General features: G+C 41.1%; 1 protein-coding gene and 1 pseudogene across 1 annotated transcript; one reads left to right on the top strand and one right to left on the bottom strand.

The window, feature by feature from the left end:
- Positions 1-8495: 8495 nt before the first annotated feature.
- LOC149162328 (kinesin-like protein KIN-13B pseudogene) lies at positions 8496-20617 on the bottom strand (annotated as a pseudogene).
- A 157-nt stretch (positions 20618-20774) lies between these two features.
- Positions 20775-27166, top strand: LOC149162327 (uncharacterized). Its single transcript, XM_089435674.1, has 2 exons — positions 20775-26463; positions 26574-27166. Exons 1-2 carry the CDS (start codon positions 26106-26108, stop codon positions 26765-26767), a joined length of 552 nt encoding a protein of 183 aa, XP_089291800.1. The 5' UTR covers positions 20775-26105; the 3' UTR covers positions 26768-27166.
- The last annotated feature ends 414 nt before the right edge of the window (positions 27167-27580 follow it).

Here is a 27580-nt window from a genome sequence, read left to right as displayed (position 1 = left end):
GTGATTGGGTCCATCAGTTTGCCTTGTAACAGTTAAACCCTTGGTAAACAAATGGGGCCTTGGCTTCATTGTTCGTGCCTTGTTCTCCTATACCCTAGGCATAATTGGCCTTCTATCATCCTATGAGATCTATGATGGTTCCCTCACATTTTCCATATTTGGTAATATATTTCGATTAATAATTTAGAACTTGTACATTTAATGTGATGATTATAATTATATAATTATATAACTATATAATAATTATTTAAGTACATTAGTAACCTTTTTGGGATCACAATCCCTATATGATATGTGTCATCGAGGATAACATTATTACTGTTTATAGGATCATAGTGATAAACTCCTATTTTTTCTTCTGTTTAGGACCACCTCCTTATAAACTTAAACACAAAAGACACTAAATAAATCCTCATGCCTCTTAGCAAAAGATGCTTTAAAGCTCCAATCTTATCATGAAATGCTACAAAGCTCCAATTCCTTTTTCAATTAATAGAGACAAGATCACACTCCTAGAAGCTCTAACAATTGTTGTTGTATCAATGCAGAAAAGGGATTCCCAATCCCTTTAGAATGAATCAGCCTCTAGACATAACTCATGTATCCATGATGATTTGACCTCTAAACACATTTATAACAAGATAATAAGTAATATGTGAAAGAAAGGGAAGGTGACTTTAGCAATTGACAAATGCTTCATGATTGGAATAAATAAGGGGGTTTAACACACTTTAGGATTTAGTTTTTGACATCTAATTCACAAAAATGTGTTTCATACAATTCGACTTCCTTGCATATGACTCCAAATAGACGTCATACGAATGAAGTGGAAGGTTGCTTTCCACTCCATATGACACATCCATGTCAATGCACCTTGGCTACAATAAATTATGTATGGGGGACTTGTAATGTTTTCTGTTCCTATGACTCCCACCACTTGTGAACAACATGAATGTATCTAGGGGCAACTTTGATTGGCATGCTAATTTGTGCCAAGTGCTAATGTTCAAAGCTGCCACTTAATGGATGACAACACTTTGAGGGGGGTAACTTTGAACATCATGTGGCACAATGATAAAAGAAATGGGTGAAATTGGTTGTTTGCTAACTTGAACCCTATACACTGGGGGGAAAAGCCAAATGTTTGGTTGCACAAAAATGCAAGAAATGAATGAAGCACTCTAAATCTATACCTCTTGATGCAGCTTGCACCTAATCAAATCTCTAACTAGTGTAGTGTTGAGATCTAGAAACCTCTTGGTTGCACAATTTCGAATTGATTCCTTTCTAACGTGGGAGATTGTGCACCTTGAGGGTTTTAATACCTCTTGGCACTACATCAATAGGGATTTGATCATGGGTTGTTGTAGGCAATGTTTGGTTCACAAACCAATACACTAAGGTTGAATTGTTAGGGAGTTCTCGTTGTTTTAGGAATTTAACTTCTAAATCATTGTAAAATTAGGTACTGGTTATGTTGGCTTGATCCCTTATCTAGAATTGATATTAGAGAATAATTGGCAAGCATAGAAGATGACTTCCTTGACACACTTATTTAAAATTGGATCTACCCCAAAAGAGTTATGAGATACATGATGGTCTCCTTGTGCTAAAACTCAAAGACAAGCTTTTGGGCATGCAAACTTTTTGCCATACCTTAATAGATGGGCACTTGTACAAGCTAGGATTCAAGGAGATGCATGTTAGATCATGTGAGATATTATTTGATTGAAGAGGCACACATTAGAGTGTTGGGTGGCCACTACTGCACTAACATGGCATTCGAAAGATCTTGCAAGCCAAACTTAGGTGGGTAAGCTTACATAGAGGCTGCAGGGGCTTTATTAATTTATATGGAATGTGTCTAAGAATGAGAGGACCATTGCCAAAAGGTGAGATGCCTGCAACCCATTGTACTTCAATTGCTATTTAAGATGTGGGCATTGGATTTTGTTAGATCATTTTCGAGGGGAACAAAGAGAATGAGAGCTAAAGACATTATCATTGTAGTTGATTTTCAACAAAGTGTGTAGAAGTCTAGCTAGGCCAAGATTGCATCATAGAAAATCAGGCTTATTTATCAACTTATAATTAGAAGGTTTGGTTGTTCTTTGTCAATTACTAGTGATCAAGGAAGCCATTTTGTCAATTAAAGTATCAAGATTTTGCTGTGAAAATTCAGGATTCAACATCGAAAGAGACCCTTGTTGTGTTATGATAAGAAGTACAAGGAAATTCATCTATTCATTACTCATTACAAATATATTTAATGAATGAATATACAATCATATAGATGAGAGGTGGATAGATAGCAACAAAAGGGTCATCATGATTTCATTAGACCCAAATTCTCCAACTATACAATGTATCTTCGTTTGACTTATATAATAGTATGGATGAAGAAACTATTATTAATTGTCTCATTGTAGGTCGTTGGGTTATTTGATACACTGAACATGTTGACTTGAATTGCTGGTTTTTTTGGATGGTGCATGGATTCTAATGGACATGAAATTAATTGAATTCATACTTTCATTAATTATCTTAACAAGCTGGCAAGATACTTAAAATAGAACCATACCAACATTAAGGTTCATTGAAACAAAATAATTAAGCATGATTGATTTCTATAGAATCTCCCTCAACGTCAAAGTCTTATTCATCCTAAAGAAGGGAAACACATACTTTTTCAATATACAAAAACTTTTTCAAACATAGATAGGGAAATACGAGTAACAAAATTGAGCTACTTGAAGCCTCAATTCTTATCTTGTAACTTTTTCATGAACTCCTTGAGTGATTTGTATTTGAAATCTTTAGTTGTCATGGTTTGAAGTGTGTTGTAGTATTGACATTAGTGTTGTTGTGGTGCTAGTGCAGTTGATGGTGTTGGTGCTGTTGTGGTTGATGGTGTGTGTGCTAATGTGGAGATTTGTGAAGTCTGTTCTCTTGAAGGTGGAACTTTCCCTTGGTCAAAGTGACAAGGAAGTGTGCCACCTTAGCTCTTGTTTCCAAAGCATGTTTTCGGGAAGAGCCTTGAAGCGACATTGGAATTGCACTCCCAAATTGGTTCCACATGGGACCATTCTACAAGAGCGTACACCCTTGTTGTTGTGGGAAGCAATCTAGACAGAGCACTCCCCAAATACTCCCACTACACTCCTTGAGTGCTCTCTCCCCTTTAAAAAAGATTGCTCTCGGACTCAATGAGGCGCTTCTAAATTTTTGGCCTTTTCTTTTGCATGTGGGGCGCTAAGGGGAGGGCATAGTAAGGTTTAGGGATGGATTTCACTCCATTTTCTCTTACCAAGTCACTCTATCATTCATATTTCATTGATATTTGCTAGTTTTTTAACTTCAAGTGGGCTTCTTCCTAGTTGTAGAGGAGCACATTTGTGAGAGCTTGAAGGTTGCCATTATTTCATTCAAGTTCAATTGAAGGTTGCCATTGTTACATTCAAGTTCAATTGTTGTTGGAGAGATGAAGCGGTGAGCTCCAAGTTCATTTTGGTTAGTTTTTTCCCCTTTGTGGTAAGCTCGTATGTTTTTGATGTTGAATATTCTCTTCTACTATTTCCCATTTCCTTCTTCTTAGTCATACTAATGTAGCTCATTCTCAAAGTTCAAAGGAGCATGATGAATATGTGGTGTATGCTTCCACTTTTATTATGATGGTGTTGATGGGAAACCAAAATATCATTGATAAGGAAGACAAACTAGAGTATAGTTGTGGCCCATACATGGAGAGGAAGAAGTAGAAGGGGATGAAGAGGATATTGAAGTAGACAATTATGATAGAAAATAAAAACAAAGTTCAACAACTCTGTGGAGAGGTGAATAGGTAAGGTCTAAGCTCATTCTTGCTAGTTTATTCTTCTTTGTGTGGTAAACTTGTATGCTTTCGATGTTGACTATTCCCTTCTCCTACTTTCCCTGTTCCTTCTTCTCAGTCGTACTATTGTAGGTTATTCTCAGGATTCAAGAAGCATGAGCGGTATGTGGCATATGCTTATGTTTTTATTATGATGGTGTTGATGGGAAACGAAAATATCAATGATAAGGAAGAAGTAGAGTATGGTGGCGGTCCATACATGGAGAGGAAGAAGAAGTAGAAGGGGAAGAAGAGGATGATGAAGTAAACAATCATGATGAAAATAAAAAACAAGAGAGTTCAACACCCTTGTGGAAGTATGTGGCAAAGCTTTAGGGAGGGAAAGAGGGAAAAGCCACTAAATTTTCATGCCCCATTACAAGCAGACTTACATGGGTTCATATACTTGTGAGGATGCGTATGTATGGGTTATTAACTTATTTCTGGATGATAAATGAAGCAAATAGGACTAGTGAAAGAGAAAATTGCAGTAGGGAAGAGTAGGAAGCACAAAATAAATAACAAAACAAAAGGGTTAATTAGAGGGCTTGTGTAGAATGTTTGGTGGTTGATCCCCACCTCCCCATGCATTTAGGGTGTAAAATCATGATAAATTTCCTTGAACAAAGTTGTAGGGATGACATGGATGAGAAAGTGCTCAATGTTCTCCATGCATGTGGCATACCATTCAGTGATCTTCGTTCACCCTATTGGCATGATATGGTTTATGCCATCAATGCTGCCCCTAAAGGGTATAGAGGACCCATGTATGAGAAAGTTGAAACCCAAATGCATCGGATTTGATAAGAACAAAGCCAAAGTCTGTAATGCTTTGGGACAATTTAGGAATGATTGGACTGAATATGGGCTATTCATTGTATTTGATGGTCAGAGAGATGTGAGGAATTTCTTTGATAAATGTTCTTCGTGTGTCTGCTAGTGGTGCGATCTTCTTTTCAGCCCATGGCTACTCATGTCATTAAATGATTGGTATTAATGTTATAGGTCTCTTAATTAATACTGTCCAAGAGATTGGTTTGTAGTATGTACAATGTCATTCAGGTCATTACTGATAATTTTGCTGACGTTAGGGCAGTAGGGGCACTCATTGAGGATATGTATCCTAACATATTTTGGTTTGAATGTTTTGGTGCACACATTGACTTTCTTGATACATGATATTATTATGTTTGAACATGATTGCAAATGGATTGGTGCCTTTTACGCAAAAGGGAAGAGGATGATAAAATTTATCACTAGTTATAGTCATGCCCACTACTTTTTTGGCAATCACAAGTTGGAGCTACTGAAGCTTGTGAAGACTAGATTTGCTAGCACTTACCTCACCTTTAGGCACCTTTTGATGGTAAGATTGGCATTGGCTAGTATGGTCTTAGGTGATACTTGGCAGGGTCTGAAAGATAGGGCTGCATTTTCATCTCATAGAGAGGAATTTTAGGAGGTGGAGGACAATGCACTTGATGGTTTATTTAACATCCCTTAGGGCTTGAAAGAGTACATGACAAGATTTGTATTATACTAATATCATAGTATTCTTTTCATTTCTTGCAAATAGAAATAATATTAAATTCAATAAACAGTGTAAGTTGTAACCAGTGTTTAGTTTCACCAATAACTCATGCACAGTGTAACCAGTGTTTAGTTTCACCAATAACTCGTGCACAGTGTAGTCAGTGTTTAGTTTCACGAATAACTCATGCACATGATACCAGTCCACCAATACATAATGGGTTACAAACCCCCAGTCCTTCCAATCTCTCACTAAAATTCAGTACCATAACAATTGCTGGCAACTCAACTGTTCTAATACTATTGGTCTGACCTACAACCAGCTTCAGTTACCAGACTTTGCTGCCTCTTTACTGCCACAGTCAAGTCAGCCTGACTTGTTTGCCACGGATCATGCCCATAAATGCTTGAGGCTGCAAACAAAACCTCAGGGGCATCCTGCTGCCACGGGCCTGCCTTGGATAATGTCCCAGGGGTGATAAAGCTCTAGACTCAAAGTGCTGCCACAGAATGTTAGAGGTAATTCATTGCTCCGATCAACCCTTGAAACAGCTTACATGGCAACCCCCAAATTCTGTCCGATCAAAGTCTGGAACAACAACCTCTCTAAAAACTACTAACTCTGGTTTTTCCACATCTATGTTGCATTGATAGATGCCAGGGTTAAGGAAGCTGGTAAAACCAATAAATATCTCTTTGTCTTTACACCTCCCTGATATTCCAGAAACTGACCCAATATCCATTGGCCAATTATGAAGCAATTTTCCAGATTGCAAGTCTCTTATTTGCAAAACATACTTGACATTGCTTAAATAGCTCAACAGGAGTTGATTTCCATTAACACAACACACTGATTCAAGCAAGTCCTCAGATTTTCCAATAATATCACTCAATTTGGAAATGTATTTATCTATCTGGTTGCCTGGTTGATCTACTTCAGACAGCATCTTCATTTCCTCCATTGTTATGGAGGAAACATGTCGACCCTAAGATTTCTCTGGAAGATCTTGGCTTAAATCATGAATCACAGAAGCATCCAATCTGAGAAATATTTATTGTGTCTTCCACTTGTTTGCGATGAGCAACCACAAGATCCTCCTCTTCCTTAAGTATGGCATCAAGCTCCTCTTCGTGATCGAAACATCCATATCCAAATCTGTTGCATCCCTAGACTTTAGTCGTGTATGAATTGCACCAGAAATATCTCTCTGCCTCCTAGCAACAGCTACATTATTATTCATCTTTATTGCTTCTTCTCTCGGATTTTGATTGTAATGTCTATCAGCTTTGCCCTTCCTTCCAGATTGGAAAGGAATTTGCTTGTCTTGATCCTGTGACTCGTCAGCAGTGCAGGGTGTTGAATTTCCACGACCTTGGGTCTAGGTTAGAGTCTTAAAATCACTGATGCTACCAAACCAAGAATCTCAACCATAAACTACTTTGCACAGCGGAAATATAAAGCAGTAAATCACACATGCACAAATATACACAGTTTTTAACAAATTGTACAATATGTACAACCCAATCTTTGTTATATTAAACCAAATCTGAATAATACAACAGTCTATGGTATACAAGATACAATGACAAACATGCTGCACAGACTCGATGTCGTATCTTGTCCTACCGGTCCTTCGCTTCCGTACTGCTCACTAGCTGCCCCTTAGTCCTTCAAAGGACAACACATCGAGACTCCAGGAGGGCTGCCACCTAACACTGCTGCAAGTCACTTCTGTAGCATGTACACGGGCTGATCCAATATGCTCTCTGGGTAGGCCTAATTCCCGAGCTCCAATCTGCCAGGCTAGCAGTCACCTTTGTCCATCAAGGTGCTGCACTTCGGCACCAATCTTCACCCAACCTTCAGCTCCTCTTCGTCACTTCAAGATAGCTCGTCTAGGGCTACTTTGGGCTATCAACACGCTGCCCTCCACCAGACCAATGATGCCCAATACTACACTGTCGATTCTGCTCCTAGGATGGACTCTTCACCACCACGGAAGGTCCTCCACACGGCACCAACAGGCTGCAACAACTCTGATCCAAATCTGACCCAAAAACACGGATCCAACACTCATCAAAACCGCTGTCCAAGTCTGCGTTACTGCTGTAATGTCTGTGACTGGTTATGGCATATTTACCTGCTGTAATAACCCCTGATCAGACACCAAAACAGCCCTCCTTGGCTGCAGCCTACTCTTGAAGAGGTGCTGGCACCCTTGGCTGCTGTCCTGGGCATAGATAGCCCCTAAACAGCTCCACGTTGCCCTCCAAAGATGAGGTGGGATCTGCGGCCCACCTACAGCACCATACACTGCCCTTCCTTCAAGAATTCTGCGCCCAAGACACCTCCATGCAGGATGAACCAGCCTCTCCTTGCCTCGGCCCTCTAGGGAGCTGCCTCGGCCTCCCCTCACAGCAATTCGGCCCTCAAACAGACCCTAGAAACAGCCCTAAAACACCACGCCGTTCCTTCCTCCTTTGCTGTGGCAATTCAGAGATAAACTTTCTCTCCAATGAACTTATGCAAGATGAATGTTGGACTTTTGGATGAGTAAAATGAATCTCATTCACCCTCTATTTATACACAAATGAGGGGCTCCACGAATCTAAGAAGAGACATGTCTTTTGGACAATTTTTGCTTCAAGCCTACATGACTTGATTACCAAATAATTATTTTTCAACTTAAAAATTTCATTTCTCCACTTCTACAACTCGAAATTTGATGATTCTTGAAGCATTGGATTCTCCTTTTCGCACTCTATCGTCTCATACCATCACATGTAGAAATGTGCTCTCGGAAATGCCCAAAACACGATTTGGTGCAAAACCCTACACTTGGGTTCCAAGCTCACAAGTGACCGTTGTGGTGCTTTGCCCCCTAAACCTTGAACCCTAGGGCTTGGAGTACCTCCCAAGCTACATGAATCAACACAGGGATCAAACCCAACAACATTATTATTGTTCATTCTTGGATCTGCATAGGCTGAATATGGGTAGCTATCATCTCGTCCACTTGGAGGACCATGATCCATTGTAAAACGCTGGTAAGTCTCACCATCTGACTGTTTATGCCAGCCAAATCTATTGCAATCACTTTGAAGATCCAAGCTTATTAGTTTTAGAAGTGTACTGTGAAATTAGTGATGATGACAATGTAGTCAAGGGAGCAGTAGATGACTCTCTCAGTGTTGTAGCAGGAGAGCTCATATCCATATTTGAACTGCTAGTATTTTAAAGACTCTTAACCCTATCAACATATCTTAGTATGTTGAGGGTGTGTTCACAAGAGCCTGAGTTTGGAGAAATACAGGATATCATGACAGTGTGTGAGTCATCAACAATTGAATCTCATAATACTTCTGTTAGCTTACTCCCCCTAAATGGAATGTGAACTTGATCATTATCTAGAGCACATATGCATTCTTTCAAAGCAAGCAAGTTCTTATTGATCTCTGCTCCTTCCATTCTTGTTTGGCAATCATCATTTGCGGTATCAGCACCACACTCAGCAAGATCTATGAATGAGAGCTTCCCAACCAAACGAGCATGCTTTGAATTCACTGCCATCAACTGATCTTTTGATGACAAGTTGAAGAGTTGCATGAGAACGTGATGACTCCTCATTTGCTCCCATTGTGCCAGTGCTCCTAGAAGCATTTCCTTTTTCAATGAAATCCTCGATAGTCTCCACATCAAATACTTTGAGCTCTTGCAGGCCCACAATATAGACTTGTTGTTTGCCATCTTCTATCATGCAAAACTTCCTTCTTTCACTCAGTGGATCATAAAGCTTGCCACCATAAATTTCAAAGAAACTGAAGCACAATTGATATCCTTGATTTTTGTAAACTTGGTCCATGTTACCACTCAAATTAGCAGGGGTCCCAGGAGGGGATCCTATAGGGCAACTACTAGGTCAAGGGCAACAATAGAGTGATAGCCCACTATCACCTCAACTAAGGCTCCCTGCTCTTTACGGACTTTCATCGACGGGAGGAGACCCGGTATAAGAGGAATCACAATAGAGTGATAGCCCACTATCACCTCAACTAAGGCTCCCTGCTCTTTACGGACTTTCATCGATGGGAGGAGACCCGGTATAAGAGGAATCACAATAATAGATGTGTCAATGAGAGGATAAAGGTTGATTCCCAAGGCCTATTCGTAAGAGAGACTCAATTGTGTGGCTTTCTTGCTTGGAAAGCAAGGTGATAGACTCCCTAGGAAGGCCTAACAGGATTCTTGATGCTAGGGTTTGGGAATGTATCTTGTAAAGATTATTCCTAGGCCTAGAAATCCTTATGTAGACTTGGTCTTTATGTGATCTTTGTGGAGTTGGAGTTGTAAAGTTGTGGGGCCACACGAGACCAAGTGGACCCAAAATTAGGTCAAGGAAGTGGAATCGCTCAATCGAGGAGGGGCTTGACCTAATTAGGGAAGAGAAAAGGATCAAAGGAAAAATTTTCTTTTGAGATTTAGGTGCAATGATCTAACGAGGTCACTAACCCAAAATCAACCTAGGGCAAGAAATGGCCTTGTGGCTAGGGCTTGTTATATCTCGAGATTCCACTGTCGAAATTGCTTGAAATTTGGAGGACCTCTTGAGCAAACTATAGCGCAATAGTGGACCAATTTTCAAGGGTTTTGGATGGCTACAAATGATTTCATGTGATGCCCTAGGAGACCTTCTGGGGTTAGGCCTAGAATTGGAAGAAATGAAGATTTTTTATTTTATTTTGACCACCAAAGGGATACAAGGATTGGTGCCTTATTGCTTGGGCTTAATGGAGTCAAGATACACATAGATCATGAATTTCGTGAGCTAAGGAGCCCTAATTGATCTTTGCTAGCCTCTCCAAGGGCAACAACTAGATCAATAGAGATTTATACTTCAAATTTGCGAAGGAGACAAAGTTTCGAGGTCTTTAACCTAAGAGGTACCTCTAGGAACATTCACCCAATCCCTCAAAGGTCAACGCATGCATTTAATCACTTATTCAAGGTCCCAGAAGAATTTCACATTACATTTAACCCATACAAGAATAAAGATAACAACATACATGCAGTTAACCAGTAAGATAACAAGAATAACATCAAAATTTTGACTTACATGAGAGAGAGAGTATATCCATTTATCAACTTTGCATTAGAGAAGTTCCAAAGACAATAACGAAATCCAAACATCATAGTGCATCAAGTAAAGCTTCAAAAATTCATCCCAGCAAAAAGTGTGAAAATCTCATAAGAGATACTAATCCAATCCAAGTGATGATGAGAGAATGAATCACCTCTCATCTATTTATACAATCTCTAATGAGTTCAATTTGCCTAATTTGGCCTAATTGAGCCCCAAATAATAAAATAATGTGCAATAATAACATCCCTTGGTGACAAGCCCACCAAGATAGCTCAATAACATAAGAATAAGCTTCTTAAAAGGGTAGAATGATCAATACAGTTGTTAGACCTTTGGGGAGGCCTAATGAAGTCCTGAGTGTGCCATGATGCAAGAATGGACCTCAAACATAGAGGACAATGGGTTGGCCCCTTGTTTTCCAACCAAATCCCTATGGTGCCCCCAAGTGGGTTTGAGGGGCACAAGGACACCTCATGGGTCTCAAAATGGATCGAAAATGCCTGTAAACCATCTGTAAGGTCTAGGATGATGACATAAACCTCATTTGGACCCCGGATCTTCTGCTAACCATCTGTAAGGGCTAGGATGATGACATAACCCTCATCTGGACCCTGAATCATCTGCTAAGTGTATGGTGCAACTGTAGAGCTAGTTGGGCATGGTGAACCAAGTGCATCATCCTCATCCAAAAGGTGGAACACAAGCAACCAATAAGTGGTTTTGGGGATCTATGAAATACTCTTTGCTATGGTGGAGGCCCATCGCTCTCAATGCTCACCCTACAAGTGCCAATGTGGCCCTCTGGAGGGCTAGGACATCGTATAGGGATACCAAGCCCCAAATGGAGACCTGCCAACGATCCTGCATAAGATCCAATGCGTCCCCTTACCCTCCAATACAACAAATCATATTAGAAGAATCAAGTAAAAGAGCTTACAAGTCATGGAACCAATGGGGCACTTCATGGTGGCATGCCCTTCCATATTGGGCTTTGGCATGTACAATTATCTCCAAGCTCAATAAGGGGGTTAATCAAGGACCTTATTAGGTGGCTTCAACCTCTAAAGAGGGTGACATGTCCATGGTACATCCTCCAAGTGGTAGGTGGCAAATGATATAGTAATGGAACAGAGTGGCGATCAGGGGAAACATCCAGGCCATATGTCGTGGTACAAGGGTAGCTATAAGAAGGGAAACCCACACCTGGGTATATGAGTTTAGGAGGGAGAAAATGTTGGACATTGCATAAACCAACGCTCCCCATGTGTTTCACGACATGGACTAACTGTCTCTCGTGGATCCTCATCTCTGGTGATGCGATCATTGACTAAGACATGTGGGTTTTGGTCTAACAACAATTGTGATTCCCAACAAGTGTTATCAGAGCGTAGGTCACGAGTTCGATACACACCCAAATCGCGTTGGGGGGAAGATTATTGAACATTGGATAAAGCAACTCTTCCCGTGTGTTTCGCGACATGGACTAACCGCCTCCTCTCGTGGATCCTTATCTCTAGCGATGCGATTATTGACTAGGACCTGCGGGTTTTGGTCTAACGACAATTGTGTTTCCCAACAGAAAATCGTGGTACATGAGTTACCATGGCTTTTTTTTTCCCACCCTTCTTCATATGCCTTTTTCTTTTCACTGATTTTTCTTCATAACTGCTCGAGGCTCTAGGGGATGAGAGCATGATGTGTAATATATAGCAGTGGATACCCCCTTAAGGTGGGGCAGTTCATCGCCCACCAGGGGTTGGGACAATCATGGGTTCCTTAATGATGGAGGGGGCTCATCTAGGGCCCATAAGAACCAAGGTGATGGCCATGGATAAGGGGTAGAGCTCATGTTTGGCTTTTGCCCACATGCTAAATTTGTATGTCCCAGCCATCTTTTGCATTTTGTGGTACATTTCCTATTGAGAGTGGCCAAATTATGCTTTTTCCTTTTCTTTTAGCTGCATCAACCTTCGGGGCATCGTTCCAGGCCCGACCCAAGGTGTGGAGAAGGGGAGGGGGAGGCTAACCCTATGTGGACCCAGTGGACACATGTGGACCCGGATGGGAAAATAGATGGATGAGGATAAATGAGTGGAAGGGGGGAATGTATGTGGTGTCTGGGAGCGGGACCACACAACCAAAGTTGGGATTTCCTAAGTAGTGCCAACCCTGAAGCTAGGGGCCAGTAAAGGAGATCCCACGGGACTAGGATACAAGGCTAACCACAGAATTGGGCATTGGAGACAAGACTACAGACGTATGCCACTCTTTCCGCAGAATCCCCCCACGAATCAATGCCCAAAGTGCCCATGACACGTAAGGAAAATTACTTAACTATACCAATGAAAAGTCATACCTTCAGGGTTGGGAGGCCCACCTTCAAACATGCGATCATAACAAATGGTTGAGAGACCACATGGCTGTCTTAGGTGGCAGAGATAATGGCACATCGAGCTATTTGGTCACTGCAAGGGGCTGTCGGCTGAGGACCATCTAGGAGAAAAAAATATCTCCTATGTATACTACCCACAGGTGGTGGGTAACAGTCCACTAATCTCAAAACGTCTTGGGAGGCCTTCAGTTGCAGGGGCTGCATGGTAAAATTCTTTCTGCTACCTGTTTGCGCATAAGCAAAGCATGCTCTGCTTTAGTCCATTGAAATATTGCTGGAACAATGGACTCGTCAGTCACTCTGTACATTTCATCATTAGACACTTGGTCATCTAACACTGCATCAAAAACAAATTCATGTTTCTCAACATATGCCGTCAAGTCCATCTTAAGTGTAGTCTTGTGAACTGTAAGAGAAGTATGGTTTGGTTCAATGGTTATAATATCTTTTTTTTTGACAAATTCGGTTGCTATTATAAATCTAAAAAAAAAGTGGGAGACTGAGCTCCAGAAATACATGCTGAGGTGCCAAGAAGAGCTAGGGAAGGAGGAGTTACAGCTTAAACAAAAATCCTCCTTAATCCTGCCTTTTGGGCTTCTAAAAATCAAAGACCAAAGGTAAATCCTAACAAACTGCAGTAATAAATAACAACATTTACAAAGCATTAGTCTATATTACTATGGCTGATGTGTCGAGTAATGGACTCTTCATGTTTGTCGTCGGCGTCGACTTGCTTCAAGCTTGACGAACTTGTTGGAGTTGCGTTTTTCTTTTCTGCTGTTCCGTTGTTCCTGCTGTTCCTTTTCTACTGTATTTTCTGTTGTTCCTTTTTTGCTGTTCCGTTTTTTCTGCTTTAAAAAGCGGAGGGGTATATAAATAGAGAGGGGAGAACAGAGGCCTTCGTTTCTCAGGAAAAGCAGAGAAGTAAGAACAGGCAAGGAAGGAACTGCGAAGGGAGGAGTATGCGATGGGGGAAAAATAGGGGCAGTCACTGAAAAAGAGCGTTGTGAAACAACAACGATCCGAAATGATCGAAAGAGCCGCGGAACAAGCGAAGATGGGAAGGGAGGCTTGGGGGTAAAGAGAATGCATCCTGGTATAAGTAGCAAGCAAACAGAGAGGCGTGAAGGACATGATCACGAGGTGAGTGCTGAGGTGGTCACGGATTTTGCACGGGCAACATAGATTCAAAAAATCTGAGGAGACTGCAGGGAGAAAAGGGAGGATTTCTGGCAGCGTGGAGCAGATAGCCTCGGGATTGTTTTTGATTTGGTCAGGGTACGCCCTGAGCAAGATGTGAGTCTTTAGATATGAATTTTTTTTACAAGTCATGGGAATCATGGAAGAAATTGGAATTGTTCCTCGTTGTTACAGAGGATATTTCCTTTTGGTCTTATACAAGCTTGGCTGGCGTGTTTATCAGCTTCTCGATTGATGGTCCGAAGGATATGGTAAAATTGGAAACCCTGAGTTTGATTGATCATGACTTGGCATCTGCTGATGGTTTGCTGTAAGAAGATGTTGGAGGCTTTTCATTTGCTAGTCATTAAACTGATAATGATAGCAGAATTGCCGAAGATCACAACTTTCTTGATTTCATGAATTTGTAGTTGAAGAATTCCTTGATAGAGTGCCAGAGCCTCTGCTTTGTTGTTTGAAAGGATCCCTAATCCCCACTCAATGGTGACTAAGGGCTCACCATTGGGTTTGTAGATAACTCCCCTGCTCTCGCTGCTCCTGGATTTGATTTGGAGGCACCATCAAAGAACAAGGAGTGGGTGTTGCTAGTGCAGAGCCACTTGTTGAAGTCATCCCGCTTTAGTCAGATTTTCCAGTTGTGACTGTGATTGCTGTTGAAGTTGCTGTAGATTTTCGCTGTTGGCAGGATACTGATCTTATCTATTAGACTCATGAAATTTTTTCTTCAACCCAAAGACTTTTCATGTCCATTTTTTTTGTGCTCTTAGAAGCGATGGTTTCTATCGCAAGGCTTTTAGCCTTGCTGCAAAGATGCCTGATTGTGGTCTCTTTATCTTTAAAGATCTTGCTGTTGCTAGCAATCCAGATCCTCCATAAGAGGGCAAATGGGAGGGCATCCCACACTCTCTTGGAAATGTTGTTTTTCATGGATTGCGAGGGGTAGTTTTTTTTCCAGTTGTTAAGGACTTCCCCAATGGATTGCTGAGAGTTCCAGGTAAAGGGAACGATTGGGGTAATACTGTTCCAACAAGAAAAAGCAAAAGGACACGAAATGAAGAGGTGCTGGATGGACTCCTCCGCTTCTTGGAAATTAGGGCATCTGGAGGGTCCAACAATGCCTTTTTTTTTAAGATTTTCTGCAGTGAGAGTTTTTTCTTTTAAGAGGGTCCACATAAAAAATTTCACCTTAGGGATGGCTTCTGATTTCCACACTGTTTTCCAATGTGTCCATGTTGGTGCCGGGTAGTCCCTGTTGCATAGATAATTGTATCCTGCTTGTATTGAGTAGCTGGTGCCAGTGGGGTCCCATCGGAATCCATCCTTGCCATTTTTTATTGTAGGAGCAATGTTGTGGAGGTGTATCTGAAAGTTGTCAAGATTCTCTTTGAGTCGTTGAGGGATGGGAGGAAGGCTCCATCTCTTCCAAGCTTGGGTATTTGTGTCCCATTGTGAAATTTGATCTAAACTGTATATTCCTTTACTTTGAAGAAAGAGAATTATTGGAGCCATACCTGGAAGACTGCTAATTGGTTGATTCCCCATAATTTTATCAGTGCCAATGTTGATTTTGCTGCCGCCTTTGGGAACCTTGGAGACATTTTGAGCCATAAAGGAGATGGTTTTTTTACAGAGTTTCCAGATTCTTGTGCTGTTCCTGTTGGGCATTTGAGTTGTAAGCAGAAGCTGCCTTGGGTGGCTGAGATTTTTGGCCTCCAAAACTTTTTTCCACCAAGCTGATTGGTCTTCAATAAGCCTCCAGACTATCTTGCCGCCAAAGGCTGAATTGGTGAGAGATGGGGATCTTATTCCAAGGCCTCCTTTTTCTTGGTTTGAATTACTTGTTTCCATCCAACCAAGTTGTATTTTCTCTTTCCATTTTTCCCTCCCTGCCAAAGGAAAAACCTGAGAATACTGTCCATTTTATGGAGAAAAGAGGCTGGAGCCTGGGCAAGGGAGAATTGGTAAAGAGGAAGAGAGGAAAGGCCCGATTTGAGCAGTACCAATCGTCCAGCTGCGTTGAACCAAGTGGCTCCCCACTTTTGAACTTTTCTTTTCATTTTATCTAAAGTTGTTTCCCAAACATCAACTCTTGCGTTTCCTATATTCACTGGCATTCCCAAATAACTGAATTGGTGTCAATTTAACTTGCAAGGCACATTGAAGATGTTGGCTATGTTTTGAAGCGTTTGAGCTGAGGCGTTCCATCCATAAATACAACTTTTGAAGTGATTAATCATTCCCCCCGAATATCTCATGAATTTGTCTAATAAAGATTTGAATCTTCGAGCTATGATTGCGAACACCCCTCCAATCAACAGGGTATCATCAACAAATTGGGAGTGATTGATGTTTTTCACTCCATCTTCAAATTTGATTCCAGTGATGAGCCCTGTCTGCCGCTTATGGTCAAGGGCGCAACTGAAGGACTCAGCCATTAAAAGGAAAAGGTAGGGGGACAGAGGACAACCTTGCCTTATTCCTCTTGAAGATTGAAAGGCAGGGTTGGGTCTGCCATTGATAAAGGGAGCTATCCAAGGGCCAGAGATATAGGCTCTTATGAGATCAATAAAGAAGGATGAGAAGCCCATTTTTTGAAGAACAACAAATAGAAAGGAGTGTTTTACCCTTTCAAAAGCGTTTGCCAAGTCCAATTTCAGGATGCAGCCTTTTCATTTCTAGAATGGCTTGAGTGAATGGCTTCCTGGACTAAGAGAATAGAATCTGAAATATGCCTATTTGTCATAAAGCCACCTTGGTTTTCAGAGATTAACATAGGCAATAGAGGTTTGAGACGGGAAGCAAGAATTTTTGTGAAAATTTTGTAGGAAGAATTACATAAGGATATGGGCTGGAAACGGGAGAAATTTTAAGGCCGGTTTTCCTTTGGAATGAGGGCCAGATGTGTTGAATTTGTGTAGCCTCCTAATTTATTTTTCCTCTGAATCCGTTTAAAGTATTTGATGAGGTCCTTTTTGATCATTTCCCAATACTCCCTATAAAAACAATTAGGAAAGCCGTCCGGCCCTGGTGCCTTGTCTGGCTGGAGGCCCCAAATTGCTTCCTTGATTTCTTTTTCTTTTATTTCCTCTGTCAGCCTTTCATTTGCTTTTGCTGCAATCTTTTTTGGCAAATGCTGTAGGAAGTCATCATAGTTTTCGTCCTCCCTTGATTTAGTTAGCAACTCTTTAAAATGTTCTGAGGTAGCGTTTTTGATGGCAGTTTGATCATTGTGTTGAGTGCCTACATTATCTGTGATAGCTGTTATATTATTTCTGATTTGCCGAATGGCTTGCTTATGGAGAAAAGCTGTGTTCCTGTCTCCGCTCTTCAACCAAGTCTGCCTTGATTTAATTCGCCATTTTTCTTCCTCTTCTCTTCTGATACTGTATAGCTGACTGTAAAGATTTTCTTCTTGATTTTTTTCAACCTGATAATATTCTTGCTTTTCTAGTGCATAGTGAAGTTCTTCAATTTTGGCTTTCACTTCTCTTTTCTTTGCTTCTGGCTCTTTATATTGGGTTTTTGCCCAATTCTTGAGAGCATTCTTTACATTTCTAAGTTTGCTTTCCCAAATAAAACTTGGAGATCCTTCGACATGTTGGCACCAAGTTTGCTGGACCAACACTTTGGCTGCTTCAATGTCATTCCATAAAGGACTGTATTTAAAAGGGAGAGGGCCCAGGGGGCAGAGAGATTCAAGGGTTAAAGCAGTGGGATAATGGTCTGAAGCAGCAAAAGGAAGGATGGAAGCGTTGACAGCTGAAAAGGTGGAGAGAAGGGATACATTTACCAGGATTCGGTCGAGCCTTTCCATAATATTATTTCTCCCCAATCTGCGATTACTCCAGGTGTATTTGCGATTCTTTGGAATGATATCGACAAGATCACCATGTTGCATAACATTTTCCAACTGATTTCTAAAAGGATCTGGGTTGAAGCTGCCTCCACGTTTTTCATTAGCATGTAAAATGAGGTTTAAGTCACCTCCTAAAATGATGTTGCTGCTGTTTTCTTCTGCTATATTATTGCTGAGAGAGTCCCAGCAAACTTCTTTATCCCTGTAATGATTCGGGACATAAACATTGTAAATTACTATCTGTTGACTGCTGATAATATTCTGCAATACAATCTTGACCCAATGCTATTCTACTATTTCTGTTGTGTTGTTCCATTCATCTTGAAGCCAAAGTGTAGCAATTCCTCCTGACACTCCTCTGGAATCACATATACATCCTTTGTAGCGCTTATGTTGTTCAATAATCTTGTTCATCTCTGGCTGTCTCTGCTTTGTTTCTTGGAGTAAAACAATGGTTGGTTTCTCTTGGTTAATAAGATCCTTTAAGGCATTTGATTTGGAGGGGTGCCCTAGTCACCTGCTGTTCCATGAGAGGATTTTAATCATTTCAGGTGAGAGGTTCGAGGAGTTGCTCTCCCTCCCTTGTCTTTGTTTGCTATGTCTTTGTCTATTGGTCCTTGAATATATGATTCAATGGGGTTCTAGAGCCCCACTTTTTGCGCATTTTCATCCCTGTGCTGTTTGGCAGGCTTTCTTCCAGGCTTCTTTTGATTGTCTAGAATGGATCCATGCTCCTTGGAATTGCTTTTGGTGATTTTGAGAGGGGGAGGATCAAATGGGAGGGAAGAGGAAATGACCAGGGGAAGGGGAAAAGAGGTAGGATCAGATTGAATCAAGGGAGGGGATTCCTCGGGAAGAGAGAGGATGTGAAAGGGATTGGAAGAGGGAGAAGAGTTGAGGGGATCCGGCTGGCAATCAAAAGATAGGGGAGGTTGTGGGGAAGAAGGGGGAGGAAATGAAGGCGGGGGAGAAGAGGGAGGGGAAATTGGGGGAGGTCAAGAGGAAGGACCTGCTTCATGGGATGGTTTAGGATTAGGGGTTGTCTTTTTCCTTTTAATGGTTTCCCATTGCTTTTCTTGTGGATTATTTTCTCCATTAGAAAGTTTAGTGCAACTATTAGCAAAGTGACCGTACTTGTGACATACCTTGCACTTGAAGGGGATCTGTTCATAGTCAAGCTGCTAAATGTGCGTCCCTTGAGCTTGATGGCTTCTGGTAGGCCTTTACCCAAATCAACTTCTACACAGATGCGGGCACAGGCCTGCATGTTATCTTTCGGTTCACTTCGATCAATGTATTTCCCAACAACATTCCCAATAGCACGCACAGATTCGTCTCCCCAGCAATGCAAGGGGAGGTGAGGAAGCCGGACCCAAACAGGGACCGCATTAGGAATATCAAGCTCCGGGTCAAAATCCGGAGTCCATTTGTTTAAATATAAACCTTTGGAATCCATGAAATAAGGCCCATTACGGAAGATTAAATCCTTGTCTTCCTTTGTCTCAAAATGAAATGTAAAATATCCCTTTCCACAAAATCTGATAGAGATTTTCCCTTGTATTTTGTCTGTCCAATTCCTTTCCACCCACCTCTGGACTGTTTTTGGAGAGGGCCAAAGTCCTGTAAATTGCCCAATAAGTCCTTTTTCTGCCAAGGCAAGAGTAGCCATTCTGGGCAAAGTTGGAGGGAGAGAAACTTCCTGTAACCCATCAAGTTTTTTCACGAACTTTGAGACTGAAGGGGGAGCTCGCTGAGGAGGCATGGACTTGATCAAGGCAGAGAAGGCGTGTTGGTGAGCAGCCTCCTCCGGCGAAGCCTCTAGAGGGGCCATCTTGAGCGGCCGAAGATCGGTTCACACCTAGAGTTTGCAGGCGGCGGCGGGAGCAGAGCGCGCGCTTCCTTTTGGAAACGCCTGCTTGGCACTCAATGGTTATAATATCTTATTCTTTCTTAGAAATTTCCTTTTTGTTGAGAGGCCTTTTACAAACAACAATTTTGATCTTGGTCCTGGCACCAACTTTCTTTCTATCACTAGGGACACCTATTAGCATGCCACTGTACAATGGAGCCCTCATTTTGTTAGCTTGTTGCTTACTGCCTCCTTGCACATCATCAATCTCAACGCAAACAACATGCAACTTTAGCAAGTATTCAAATTTCAGAGTGACCAATTTGCTAGGCTTCGTTCCATTGTCATGAACACTGACAGAAATAGGGTGTACCTGATAAAACCAGTTGAATCCACATTTTCCTTAATCCGCGCCCTTTTTGGCCTTTTTCCTGTCTCTAGGGCTCGTCCTCTTCTCTTTTTGATGTCTGCTCAACTGTAGATTTTGCGTCCAATTCTGTGTTTTCTTCCCCTTTATTTTGCTCATCTGCACAGAGGGTTACCTGCACACTATGACTGCAGATATAATTTTTTTTAATGTTGTGTTGGATGGCTTGAAACACGTGCACTATTTTCCATAAAATATATTTGTTTTCTAGCATCAGCAGGTGTGACACTAGGGCTGGTGCTTGGAAATTTCAAAACTGGAGGCTTGTGTTGAGCCTGACTGATCAATGTAATCAAATTGATCAATGCTCCCTAAGATATCATCATCATCTTCATTTTGAGACATCACCAGTTCTCTGTGTGCACCTGCTACTGAAACCTTGAGAGACTGGGTTTTTCTTGTCATGTCATAGCTTTCTTCCAAGTCTAAGCTTTGATTTGCAGCAAGCTCAAGTTTATTTCGAAGAACCAGATTTGCCTCTTCCTCTTTTAATGCAAGTGTTTTAGGGACATCTGATTCAAGTTGCATTTCTTCCAAATAATTTTGGAGTTCCCTAATTTCCTGCATGAAATTCCCCTTGTAAGGAATTTCAGGAATTGTAACCCTTAAAACTTCATTCAGACAACGTGCAACAGCAAGTCTTACCTTTCCATGTTTTTGCCTAAATAGCTTGTACTTACCCAAGTTAGTCACTCTGCTGGAACCATCGCTTCTAGAGTCAACTGAGAAGGCTGTCCCACCATTTGTAGTTGCCTTGTCAGCTCCTCCAATGAATGAAGAAGGACATCTTTGGATGGAGATAGAAGTTGTTTTCCTTCTCTAGAAAACTATTTGTCCATCATTCTTCCCACCATTATACTGCTGTTCTGATTTGAAAGAGTGCTGGTCCCTCACCCAAACAAATCTGGATTCCATTGTTAACCCTCAGGCTGGCTGGATGCACAACTATTATACCACTGTAATATCCCTTAGGGTAAAATTGCTCTTAGGGCTTGAAAGAGTACATGACAAGATTTGTATTCTACTAATATCATAGTATTTTTTTCATTCCTCGCAAATAGAATTAATAATCAATCCAATAAACAGTGTAACCAGTGTTTAGTTTCACCAGTAACTCATGCATATGATACCAGTCCAACAATACATAATGGATTACAACCCCCCAGTCCTTCCAATCTCACACTAAAATTCAGTCTCACAACAATTGCTAGCAACCCTACTGTTCTAATACTATTGGTCTGCCAACTCTGGCCTTCAACAAGCTTCAGTACCAGACTTTGCTGCCTCTTTACTGCCACGGTCAAATCAACCAGACTTTATTGCCATGGATCATTCCCAGAAATGCTTGAGACTGCGAACAAAACCTCAGGGGCATCCTGCTGCCACAGGCCTAGCTTGGATAATGTCCCAGGGGTGATAAAGTCCTAGATCCAATGCGCTGACACAGAATATTACAGAGGTAAGCCATTGCTCCAATGAATCCTTGAACCAGCCGTACGTGCACCCCCCCACCAAACAGTTCTTCACTGTGCAAACCGGTCATTTGGAGTGTTTTTCTGTCACAGCTGTTACTCCAAATTGGCCTGCTGTCTTCAAACTGAACTCAGAAATTATTTTACTACCTCAGATTTGAGCTTAGGAGGCGTGCCACTGCCATCAGGAGCCCTCCAGGGATAGTCACTGCCACAATAGGGTTTAATGCAAACCTTCGCTGTTACGGTGGAGCCGTTCAAAGGTGATCCGATGCCACAGTTGGGCCTCAAAAGGCTCCCCGCTGCCTCAAAATCTAGTCCAAGAGGCTTTGCTGTCAAGGCTCTAGCTACACCAGAAAATGCCCACAGGATGGGCCACTATCTCAATGGGAACGCATAAATCCTTGCTGCCTCTGACAACCCCAGTAACATTTTGCTGTCTTAGATGATGCCTAGGAGATGCTTCGCTGCTCAAGAGATGCTTCGCTGCCAATGATTTAGCCACATGAATCTTTAATGCCACAAAATAGATGAAAGATGCCACAGATTATGCTAAACAAATTATAGAGAAGGGATTGGCTAGGGTGGAATCTTTCACCACTGAAACCAATCAAAGAAAAAAGGTCTTAAAGCCCCCAAAGGCCTCAGCTTACAAATCAGAAAGATCAACAATGCATGATGATAAAAGTTGTTCCCCTCTTTTTAATTTATAGATTCCCTTTGGGGTCTCTTTTCCTAATTTTAATTTGAGGGTCTAACAAGTTTCCCACCGCTTTGCCCCAAATTTGGTTTCTTTTACAAGTTTTCCTCCAATTACCCCAATTTACCCAATGTTACTCCAAAAACATTGAATAATGGGTTCCCCCCTTTACAATTGACTATAGCCTATGGGGTTGGATAGGCTACTTTGTCCTCCCTTGGGTAATTTAATTAGAAGAGGACATTGCAGTTTATTTAGGTATGTTTTGCAGTTCACCAAGTCCATTTATAATATGTTTTGGTTTGCATATTTAGATGACCAGTGATTAGGGAGGTGTACGAGTAAATGGACGACATGCTAGGCTAGATCAAACTTCAAAGGCATTGATGAGCTAAGAGATGTGATCTTGTTTGACCATATATTTAGAAACATGTGGTCAAAAGGTGGAGTAATTTTAATGTTCCACTCCATGCCTTAGCATGTCCTTACACCAAAATATTATTCTTCATCATGTTTGGCCCAACTAGCATTTGGGAGTGACGTTAGGAGGAAACCATAGACAAATCTAGAGGTATAGGGCGGGTATATGACAACTAGCATTTGGGAGTGACGTTAGGAGAAAACCATAGACAAATCTAGACGTATAGGGCGGGTATATGACTATGTTAGACATGTTGGCCCTTGATGAGGATGGGTGTTGTGAAGTACTAAGACAATTGACTATAGCCTATGGGGTTGGAAAGGCTACTTTGTCCTCCCTTGGGTAATTTAATTAGAAGAGGACATTGCAGTTTATTTAGGTATGTTTTGCAGTTCACCAAGTCCATTTATAATATGTTTTGGTTTGCATATTTAGATGACCAATGATTAGGGAGGTGTACGAGTAAATGGACGACATGCTAGGCTAGATCAAACTTCAAAGGCATTGATGAGCTAAGAGATGTGATCTTGTTTGACCATATATTTAGAAACATGTGGTCAAAAGGTGGAGTAATTTTAATGTTCCACTCCATGCCTTAGCATGCCCTTACACCAAAATATTATTCTTCATCATGTTTGGCCCAACTAGCATTTGGGAGTGACGTTAGGAGAAAACCATAGACAAATCTAGAGGTATAGGGCGGGTATATGACTATGTTGGACATGCTGGCCCTTGATGAGGATGGGTGTTGTGAAGTACTAAGAAAATTGAGTGAGTACATCATTGGCCATGCAATCTTTTTTAATATGCATGTAAATAGAGATTAAGATAGGATGAACCCTATGAAATGGTGAAACATCTGAACATGTATGGCAGAGTTCTACCTCACATCTGCATGCATTGATGGGTGGGTGCTTTTATAGGTTGTGAACACTTCTCTTGCAGAGAGGTGTTGGAACACCTACAACTTCATTTATGGTGTGAAGAGAAACACCTTGAATGTATATTGGGTAAAAAAGGATTGATTTATTTGCAGTACAACTGGAGGTTGTTGGCCCATTGTTGTGGGGCAGTGAAGAATGAGAGAACAATAGGACTTGGGAAAACAATCCAAAGGAGGCTAATTTGGAGATTGCAGCCATAGCTTTAGAGTGTTTTCAAAAATGGCGGTTGGTCCAACTCGGTAGAGAAAACGAACTAATGACTGGTCTGACTCGGTAGAGAAAACGAATCGACGACCGGTCCGATTCAGTAGAGAAAACGAATAGAGAACTGGTTTGTTACCGAATCGGCCGAGCTGGTCACCGACTTGGCCAGTTTGGCCGAGCTCGAGCTAAACCAGCCTGTTCGGCCAGTCACGCACACACACACCCAACGTAACTTTTTGGAGGGAAAAACAGACCCCTCACTGCATTCTAATTGGGTTTTAGGTTTTTTTGAGGTCCATTTACCTTTCCCAAGCCTATAAAAGCTACCCAACCACCTCACATTTCCTCACAACTATCTCACTGCATTTGTGTGAGAATTTGTGAGGAGTTTGTGAAGAGTTGTGGAGTTTGTTTTTGGGGCAACAATGAGGAGTCTTGGGCAATCATTGGAGCAACAATGAGGAGCTTCTTGGGCAGTCATTGGAGCAACATTGAGGAGGCAGTTTGTGTCTAGAGGTATTTTTTTCAATTCTAAAATCTGTTTTTTTTTGTTTTGCTTTTATTTTTGTGCAAATCTGAAAATTGAAAAGTCTTTTTTGTAAAAGAAATAAACATTGAAGCAATGTTTATTTTTTTGTTTTCATTTCCAAGTCCAAAAATGGCTCCTAGAGTGAAAGATGTTGCTTGGGCATATGCTGAAATGATTGAGAATTAAGCATTGCAAATTTTGTCATAGAAAAATTAGGGAGGGTGGAGGGGGCATTCATAGGTTGAAACAACACTTGGCTGGTATTATAAGCCAAACTACTCCATGTGAAGCACCATCAGAACAAATTGGGGAGATTAGGAAGGAGTTGCTAAATAACTTTGAAAAGTTTGAGCAAGAAAAAGCTAGGCAAAAATAAATAGAGGTTGAAATTGGGAGGAAGAGGAGTATACAACAAATGATGGTTTCCAACCCCAATTTTGATTATGAGGGCTCTTCATCTATCCCTTGAACTAATGCATCCAACCCCGTTCTCTATGTTCCTCCCTCTTTGGAGTCTATGCAAGAAAAGGGTAAGGGTAAAATGAAAAAGAGGGGTGATATCAAAAGTTATTTCACACCCTTCTCTCCATCAAATGCACATGGTCCTCAACTTAGTAGAAGTCATATGCAACCCACTTTAGATGACCATTGGAAGAAAGAATTGAGAGAGATTGCATGTGATTACATAGCTAGATGGTGGTATGATTATGATATCCCCTTCAATGCTTCTCGTTCACCATATTATGAACCTATGTTTGATGCCATATTTGTTGTTGGAAAGGGCTTCAAAGGCCCTACTATGCATGAGTTAAGGGGATCTCTTTTGCAAAAATAAGTTTTCTCCATTGATGAATATTTGAAAGATTTCAAAAGCTCATGGGCAAAAACAGGATGTACCATCATGTCAGATGGATGGACTGATCAAAGGAACTGTACCATCATAAACTTTCTTATCTTTTGCCCACAGGGAACCATGTTTCTAAAATCAGTTGATGCATTTGATAGGGTGAAAGATGCACACTCGTTGTTTCAGCTTTTGGATGACGTTGTTGAAGAGGTGGGGGTGGCTAGTGTTGTTCAAATCATCACAAATAATGCCACTAACCATGTTATTGCTGGTAAAATGTTAGAGGAAACACACAAAACCATCTTTTGGACCCCATATGCTACACATTGCATAGACCTCATGTTTGAGGATATTGGCAAAATAGATTGGGTCAAGAACACTGTAGAGCATGCGAAAAGCATAACAAAATATATCTACAATCACTCATGGATTTTGAGCTTGATGAGGAAACACACACGGGGCAAGGATATTATTAGGCCTACCATCACTAGATTTGCAACTCATTTTTTGACATTGCAATATATGCTTTCCCAACATAGAAACTTGCAAAGGTTGTTTTCTAGTGATGAATGGAATGAATGCCAATGGTCTTGCAAAGATGATGGCAAAGATGTGACAAAGAAAGTTAATAAGAAATATTTTGGAAAAAGGCAGCTGAGATTGTGAAGGTTGCTGAGCCACTGGTTAAGGTGTTGCGGTTGGTGGATGGGGAAAGATTGGCTATGGGCTTCATTTATGAGGCTATGGATCAAGCAAAGAAGCAAATAAAGGCAACATACAAGGATAGAGTGGTTAAGTATGGGCCCATTTGGGCAATCATTGATGAAAGATGGAACAATCAACTCCATCGCTCTATACATGTAGCTGGGTTTTTTCTGAACCCAATGTATCATTATAAAGTTCTGGAGGCAGATGCTTTGATCGGGGAGGTTAGAGATGGATTGATTGACTGCATTGACCACATGATTCCTAAGGAGAGTGATCAGCTGGAGATATACCGACAGATCACTTGTTTCAGCAAATCTACAAGTACCTTTGGCAAGAACCTAGCAAGGATTGCAAGGGAAGTAGATGAGCCAGGTAAACAAAGAATTTCAATTTTCAAATTCTTATTTTGTTAAATTGTTTATAATTTGAAAGTTGGATATAATTTGATGAGCTAACTCATTACACAACTATGTTTTTTGCAGCACAATGGTGGGAGGCATTTGGTAGCCATTGTCCTCAATTACAGAAGTTCGCAATCCGTATTTTGAGTCAAACTTGCAATGCTACTAGGTGTGAGCGCAATCAGTTTGTCTTTGAGAGGATTCACGCGAAGAAGAGAAACTGTTTGGAACAAAAACGATTAAATGATCTAGTCTATGTCCAATACAACCTCTGACTAAGACGCAACCAATTGCTGAACAAAAGACCTGATACAGATCCCATTGTATTGGAAGATATTGATCCAACACCAGATTGGGTAGTGGAGAGTCACATATCTCATCTATCTTAGCGTGCAACTGCTGTGTCTGCTAATGCTACTACTTCTACAGTTGTAGTTGGAGATGTTGACGAGGAGGAGCCACAGGTTTCCCTGTCTAACTCTGATTCAGAATATGAGCTAGATGATGTTGGCTTCTCTAGCAGTAGCCAGTGGTACTGGTGACTAGTGATGTTTTACAATTTACTTTTGTTGTAGAGGCCATCTAGAGCCTTTTTGGTTATGTGTTTTTGTTTTGGTCTCTATTTCATGTATGTATTGGATAGTGCATTGTGTGCCATTTTGATATAATGGATATATTCATGAGCCTATTTTGATCATATGTTGTCTTCTCTCTATATTCTAATGCTTTGTGTTTGGAAACATGAATGAAAATCTTTAAAATAATGTTTTTTCATAAAAAAGATATTTAATGAAATCAAATTGGCTGAGTCGATACGAAGTCGGAGTCGGAGCCTACCCTTGGCCATTTCTGAACCCGAGTCAGAGTTTTAAAGCATTGTGCTTGAAGGCTGAACTTTTTGCTAATGGAACTCATGATGTTGATCTTGTAGCATAAATGCCACCCCCATTCACTACCATTGTCAGAACTAGCAAGGATTCTAGATGTAGTAAATTTAGCTTCCTAACATCCACCATTATGTGGGGGATGTGTAGGTCAAGATCATGCTTATCTTTGTGTTCCATGAACACTTCCACCTACTATTGTTA

Source organism: Pinus tabuliformis, chromosome 5_2, assembly GCF_031772625.1.
Source record: "Pinus tabuliformis cultivar Carrire ecotype Pingquan chromosome 5_2, CPIR1, whole genome shotgun sequence".
In the NCBI taxonomy this organism is placed as follows: domain Eukaryota; kingdom Viridiplantae; phylum Streptophyta; class Pinopsida; order Pinales; family Pinaceae; genus Pinus; species Pinus tabuliformis.
This window is presented reverse-complemented; position numbering and strand designations above follow the sequence as displayed.

Excerpts from the sequence above, each read along its gene's own strand:
- LOC149162327 (XM_089435674.1), top strand. The coding sequence starts at position 26,106 with ATGGGCTTCATTTATGAGGCTATGGATCAAGCAAAGAAGCAAATAAAG. Across the intron at positions 26,464-26,573 it reads AAGGGAAGTAGATGAGCCAG|CACAATGGTGGGAGGCATTT; the intron begins GTAAACAAAGAA and ends TGTTTTTTGCAG.